Here is a 7,353-nt window from a genome sequence, read left to right on the forward strand (position 1 = left end):
CTACTTGTTTCAATAGATGGTTTGAATTTGAAACATCTAGCTATATTCAGTATCTTTGGTTAGGCAATAACTAACTACATGACATAATAGTATATATTTTGTAAAGTTATACTAATGTATTTTATCATCATGTTCGAGCGTGGGAACATTTGTGGAACATTTTTGCTGCACACTACATACTATTACCACTTCCGGTGTGCCTGGCCGCCATATTTGATTCTGCAAAAAATATAAATATTATGATATTTGTTTAGCTGTCTAGCAAAGTTACGAAAGTGTAATAAACACACATTCAGCGGCACAAATTAGAAGACTTGCACTTTTAGCGAACGACTTTCTAAGGTAAGCAACACTTGAAAGTCGAATCCATAGTTAGCTGTAGCTAAATAACAAACCGTGTAGAAATGCTTTGCAACTTAGCTAGCTATCTAACGTTAAGCTAACGAGCTAGCTACTTGTAAGACTAAGTAATTGACATTGTTAGATGTCTATCTAGCTAGCTATCTTGCAATGAAGCTGAAAACCCTTAAACGCCAACGCGAAATACTATTAAGATGTTATTGATTATGTGTCTTGTGAAAATCAAAGCCACCTTCAGTTCTGAATGCTAGTAACTAACGTTAGCTAGCTAGCAATGATAGTGCGGATGTGGAAGTAGCCAGATTTGGTGCCCACTTCGTTGACATCCGTAGTTTCATATTCGACTTCCACCGGAACATAACACCAACCAAGTATCAAAGCATATAGTGTTGACTGTTACTTTATTAGATGTATTACTAGCTGACGAGAAAAGTTCAAGCCCAGCTAAATGAACTGTGCGATCATTCAGTCAGTGTTTCTTCAGCTAGCATGTGACTCTGACTACGATTGCTTCACATTTACAAAAACGGAATATTTCCTAGTACTGCAATTTTTCCTTCAATACAACCATCAACATTACACCAATAAAACACATTGATGCAACATGTTTTGCAGAGCATAAACAATACTATTTTGGCAGCAAAAAACATTCTCTAGACTTTTAGCAATGCCTGGCTTATATTCACTCAAGAGGGTTGTCTTACTGTTTTGACACTTACGCAAAAGCACTCTTTCTGTCTCCCAGTAGATGTCACTGGTTGACCTGGGGAAGCGGCTGCTGGAGGCTGCACGGGCAGGGCTGGATGATGATGTCAGGACCCTCATGGTCAATGGAGCTCCCTTCACCACTGATTGGGTAAGGGTCTCACTGTAGGGATACTCACATCCACTCACCTCATGTAGCCTAACACAGAGATATTGTTCCTCAGATCTCTTGCGGTACATCACAAATCTACCTATGTTGCAGTGCTGGCTTCTTTTACACAATCCAGACACAGTGTTGTAGGGACTGGGTCCTCATAAACCAAACTGTGTGTTCTAGCTGGGGACATCCCCGCTCCATCTAGCGGCTCAGTACGGACACCACTCCACTGCTGAGGTGCTCCTTCGAGCAGGCGTTAGCAGGGATGCCCGGACCAAAGTGGACAGGACCCCACTCCACATGGCGGCCACGGAGGGCCACTCCAATATAGTGGAGCTGCTAGTCAGTGTAAGGGCAACCAAATGTTAAGCTGACAGTATTTAGCAGTTTATATGAAAAATATAACAGTTCTATTTTTAGTAAAGTGACTGATTATTTTATTCATGTTGAATGTTCACCACCCTCATTTTGGAATCTAGGCTACCCGTCTCATTTTCCTATCTCTTTTCCACCACTGTGGGGCGTGCTGTACTCCCTAGCAGAGCGGAGCGGACATCAACGCTAAGGACATGCTGAAGATGACAGCCCTGCACTGGGCGGCCCAGCACGGTCACAGAGAGGTGGCAGAGCTGCTGCTCAAATATGGAGCAGACGTCCACTCCCTCAGCAAGTTTGACAAGACGCCCTTTGACATTGCCATGGACACCAGCAATACTGAGCTCATGATACTGTTACAGGTGAAGGGACTGTGTGTGTGTGTGTTTTGTATTTATATGGCTCTGATGTTCATTTGTTTTCACGAAAATGCCCTTGTCTGTATAACAAGGGAAGCCAACACGGGAGGGGGAGGGGGGATCTAAACACATGCAAGTATGTGTTCTTATCGCTGGTTTATGTAGCGCGTGTTGAGACCCTGAAGGTTGAACTGTTGTGGGAGGAACTGTGTCTGTTATTGTTAAATAACATCTTCAAGGTGTGTTTTGTGTATGTACACAGGATGGCATGCAGAACCAAGTGAACATGAACCCAGAGCCCCAGTTCATCATTTCCTCTGCTGGGGTCGTGAACCTCTCTGACCTCGTCAACACCACCGCCAAGTCAGGTATGGGCAACTGGAGCACTGGTTACAGTAAGTTAGGTACAAATGCAAGTAGATGTACATCAAATATAATATAACTCACTGACATTTATAATTGATATAAATGGGGGAATCTTAGTTACCACCTGACCTCACCCAAGACACTTCTAAATGGGATGACTTGATTGAGGTTTTGCATTGTCTTATTATCCCAGGAGAATCTGTCTCTACCACCTCAGTCCTGGCAACACTGGCAGCCCTGGCAGAAGCCTCCGGTCCCATGGGTAACAATGCAGGTAAGTGATGTCTATGCATAACCATGAGGATAACACTATAAATTACTCTGAGCTACTCATGTTACAATTAATAGTACTTTGATCTATATCATATTCTATAAAATTATGATAACTCTCTGTGCGTTAGGGCTAACACGATACTCTATCTTTCCCACAGGCAAATCTGAGGATGCGATCGCTGCAGATTCTGTGGACTCGGCCATTCAGCATGTAGTGGGCGATGGAGGTCAGAGGGTCATCACCATAGTGACGGACCAACACGGCAACCTGCAGCCAGCGGGACTTGGACAGCAGTTCTTTGTCACTATGCAGGGGCAGCAAAGTAAGTAGGAAACCACAGCCATATATAGCCATTTATACACTCGGTAGCCAGTTTATTAGGCACACCACCCTTTCACAAATGGTTCCTACAGACATTGAGTCACGTGGCCGTGGCTTGCTATAAAATGCGTGACCTATCAAATTCAAGTTTATTTGTCACGTGCGCCAAATACAACAGGTGTTGTACAACCTTACAGTGAAATGCTTACTTCCATGCTCTAACCAATAGTGCAAAAAAAGGTGTGTGTGTGTAGGTAAGTAAAAACAACAGTACAAAGACATTTGAAAATAAGAGTAACAAGGATATATACAGACACTGGTTAGTCAGGCTTATTGAGGTAGTATGTACATGTAGGTATGGTTAAAGTGACTATGCATATATGATGAACAGAGAGTAGCAGCAGGGTAAAAGAAGTGGTGGGGAGGGGGGGCACACAATGAAAATAGTCCGGGTAACCATTTGGTTACCTGTTCAGGAGTCTTATGGCTTGGGGGTGAACTGTTGAGATGCCTTTTTGTCCTAGACTTGGCACTCCGATACCGCTTACCATGCGGTAGTAGAGAGAACCGTCCGGGTGTGGCTGGGGTCTTTGACAATTTTTCGGGCCTTCCTCTGGCACTGCCTGGTGTAGTGGTCCTGGATGGCAGGCAGCTTTGCCCCAGTGATGTATTGGGCTGTACACACTACCCTCTGAAGTGCCTTGCGGTCGGAGGCTGAGCAATTGCCGTACCAGTCAGTGATGCAACCGGTCAGGATGCTCTCGATGTTGCAGCTGTAGAACCTTTTGAGGGTCTCAGGACCCATGCCAAATCTTTTTAGTTTCCTGAGGGGGAATAGGCTTTGTTGTGTCCTCTTCACGACTGTCTTGGTGTGTTTGGACCATTCTAGTTTGTTGTTGATGTGGACACCAAGGAACTTGAAGCTCTCAACCTGCTCCACTACAGCCCCGTCGATGGGGGCGTGCTCCTTTTCCTGTAGTCCACAATCATCTCCTTAGTCTTGGTTACGTTGAGGGATAGGTTGTTATTCTGGCACCACCCGGCCAGGTCTCAGCCTATAGAGAGGAGGTCAATCTCGTCGTTGTCAGTGATCAGGCCTACCACTGTTGTGTCGTCTGCAAACTTAATGATTGCGTTGGAGTCTTGCCTGGCCAATCAGTCGTGTGGGAACAGGGAGTACAGGAGGGGACTGAGCACGCACCCCTGGGGAGCTCCAGTGTTGAGGATCAGCGTGGCGGATGTGTTGCTACCTACCCTCACCACCTGAGGGCGACCCATCAGGAAGTCCAGGATCCAGTTGCAAAGGGATGTGTTTAGTCCCAGGTTCCTTAGCTTAGTGATGAGCTTTGAGGGTACTATGGTGTTGAACGCTGAGATGACCTATGCTACTTTGAGCATGTTATGATTGTCGGTGCCAGGCTCACCGGTTCCAGTATTTCAGAAATGGCTTTTCCCGTGCTTTTAAGCACGACAGTATCTAGGATTTACAGAGAATAGTGCGACAAAAAAAACATCTAGTCAGTGGCAGTCCTGTGGGCAAAAAAATGTGTTGATGAGAGAGGTCGAAGGAGAATGACAAGAATCATGCAAGCTAACAGGCAGGCCTCAAACAGGCAAATAACGGCACAGTACAAAAATGGTGTGCAGAATGGCATCTCTGAACTCACAACTCGTCGATCCTTGTTATGGATGGGCTATTGCTGCAGACAACCACACCGGGTTCCACTCCTATCAGATAAAAACAAGAAAATGCCTCTTGATAGGTCCCTTGATACCAATTAAGCAACATTTGAATGCCACAACTTATAGAATTCGTGCTCTGAAGAATTCAGACTGTTCTGGAGGCAAAGGGGTGTCCGACCCGGTACTAGATGGGTGTACCCAATAAACTGGCCACTGAGTGCATATTTATTTAGTTTACATTGTGCTCATGTCAGCCTTTTTCAAGCCATTACAATGAATGCATTCATGAGCTTATGTTTTGTTTCTGTAGTGGTGGCAGTCCCGGCTGGTCAGATCACAGAGGAGGTGGTGGAACAGGAGCCTTATCCCTCTCCGGCACGCAAGAGGAGAATAGAGCCTGCAGTCATCCTAACCAGACCCAAAGAAAAGGTCAGCAATGGTCCCCATGTTTGTTGCTTGGCATAATATTCTGAAATCCTCTCTCTCTTCTTACTGTATGTGTCCATCGTTCTCAGAAAGCGAAGTCAGGGGACAGCAGTCGGGAGCAGCTCCAGAAGCAGTTGCAGGAGGCCAACCGGAAGGCCCAGGAGTACCGCACACAGCTCCTACAGAAGGAGCAGGAGGCTGAGCAGTACCGCCTCCGACTAGAGGAGGCCATAGAGCAACAACAGAGCAACAATACCAGCAATGCTACTGGTTCTACCTACACAGGTGTCCAGGAGGTAGAGGAGGAGGTGGTCCAAATAGAAAAACAACATGAGACAGAGGAGAGAGTTGTAGAGGAAGACAAAGTGGAAGGGGAGGAGGACGTCCCATTTCCGGAAGACACCATTCTGGTTAAAGTGGAGGAGGAGCTGGATTCAGGGGAGGGAGAACAGATAACAGTGGATGAGACCGAGGAAATGGAGAAGGCTTCAACGAAGGTCACAACAACCCCCAAACGGGGGAGAGGGAGGGGACGAGGACGTGGGAGGAGGCGGTAGTCGAGTGTCCCTATGTTCTCTTGGTGTTCTCTCATGATGTCTTGTTTTATGCTTTTATATTAATATAAACATTTATTACTTGTTTGTTATTTTAGAACAATAATGTTGTACTTGTATTTGTAACTAAGTTTTGAGATTATTTTATTTACTTGCAATACTTTTGAAGCCATTGGCGAGCTCTTGTAAGCTAACGCTGAGCCATGTGGGAGGAGTTAAGGATGCAGATGGCTCCACAGTGTACAAACCATTCTGTAAATTTATAGAAAGTAAGAAAAGGTATGTTTGCATAGGAGTGTAAATACTGCAATGTGGGTTTGATTGCACTGCATTCATTCTCCTAAGAATAAGGTTTGCAACACGTTCTAAAAAGGAAATTCAATCCACAGCATTTCTGGTTCCTGTCATCAGCGTCATGTTTAAAATGGTAGAATCAAGTTAGCTCAAGTGTATAGTGTTAACTGAGCAAATGTATCTGATTCTTCCGAAAAGGTTGTCCAAGGCTGGCTAAGTTGTAGTTATTTGCGTACCTCAATGTGTGAGTGTTTGGGCATGTGTGGATGAGGTCGATGTGTGAGATATCGGTGTTTCTTTGGTAGTTGGCCAGCTTTCTTAAATCTCAGTCTTAAATATCCTCTTCTAGTACTATTTTAGTTGCAGACCACTCAGACACTAAGATACTGTAGGTTTTCATTTTTTGTTCCAAGTATTGTTAGATTTTAGAGTTAATGTGTAAGTTAATGTTATTCTTAAGCTCTTATTTTTGTTCCTTTTGTAATTTTAAAGCATTACACTCTGTATAGACCAGCGTCTGTCAATAGACATTGATCTGTCATCGCAGTCCAGTTTAAACTAATACTCTCAGAAAAATATTGTTTACATATGCTCTCTTTGATGGCTAGTTAGTTTGGCACTATGTTCTCCTATGTGTTTTTATAATGTTCATAAAGAAACACTATCAGGGGTTATCTTCCAGTTGGTTAGGAGAAAAATAAATAAACATTTTGGTACAAAATAATGTTAGTGAGAAAATGTTGGATTGTTTTTTATGTGGAATACCCCTTTCTTAACAAATGTATTTTTAGAATTCAATAAATAAGCACTTATTGTTATTCTATCCATGCATGTTACTTGTCCTTTTTGATGATTTATTATATGACTATTGTTCATCGACAAACAATGCATCTACATACACTGAGTGTGCAAAACATTAGGAACACTTGCTCGTGACAGACTGACCAGGTGAATCCAGGTGAAAGCTATGATCCCTTACTGATGCCACTTCTTAAATCCACTTCAATCCGTGGAGATGAACGGGAGGAAACAGGTTAAATAATGATTTTTATGTCTTGAGACATGGATTGTGAATGTGTCCCATTCAGAGGATGAATGGTCAAGACAAAAGATTTAAGTGCCCTTTGAACGGGGCATGGTAGTAGGTTCCCATGTGTATCAAGAATGGTCTACCACCCAAAGGACATCCAACCAACTTGACAAAACTGTAGGAAATATTGGGGTCAACATGGGCCAGCATCCCTGTGGAACGCTTTCGACACCTTGTACAGTCCATGCCCCGAAAGGGGTATGCAACTCAATATTAAGGTGTTCCTAATGTTTTGTACATCCATGTATACCTGCAGGCATATAAAACAATCTAAATCTTATGTTTTGAATTAGTCCTGACGGAGTAGCTTTAATTAATTATTTGGTTGTATAAGGTTCACCATATAGCTTCTGTAAGCAATTATTAAAACAGAGCATTTCTTTCTTGCC

General features: G+C 43.6%; 1 protein-coding gene across 2 annotated transcripts; it reads left to right on the top strand.

Moving 5' to 3' along the window:
• Positions 1 to 185: 185 nt before the first annotated feature.
• On the top strand, positions 186 to 6,697 carry LOC135522229 (GA-binding protein subunit beta-1-like). 2 transcript variants are annotated; one of them, XM_064948304.1, is made up of 9 exons: positions 186 to 342; positions 1,106 to 1,216; positions 1,403 to 1,570; positions 1,765 to 1,959; positions 2,219 to 2,324; positions 2,516 to 2,596; positions 2,754 to 2,918; positions 4,911 to 5,029; positions 5,116 to 6,697. In XM_064948304.1, the coding sequence occupies exons 2-9, from the start codon at positions 1,109 to 1,111 to the stop codon at positions 5,581 to 5,583; spliced, it is 1,410 nt and encodes a 469-aa protein (XP_064804376.1). In that variant the 5' UTR covers positions 186 to 342; positions 1,106 to 1,108; the 3' UTR covers positions 5,584 to 6,697. The 2 variants fall into 2 exon arrangements, with proteins under 2 accessions (XP_064804376.1, XP_064804377.1); XM_064948305.1 differs by having other exon boundaries at positions 1,109 to 1,216.
• Positions 6,698 to 7,353: the final 656 nt, after the last annotated feature.

This window comes from Oncorhynchus masou, chromosome 30 (genome assembly GCF_036934945.1).
Source record: "Oncorhynchus masou masou isolate Uvic2021 chromosome 30, UVic_Omas_1.1, whole genome shotgun sequence".
Lineage (NCBI taxonomy): Eukaryota > Metazoa > Chordata > Actinopteri > Salmoniformes > Salmonidae > Oncorhynchus > Oncorhynchus masou.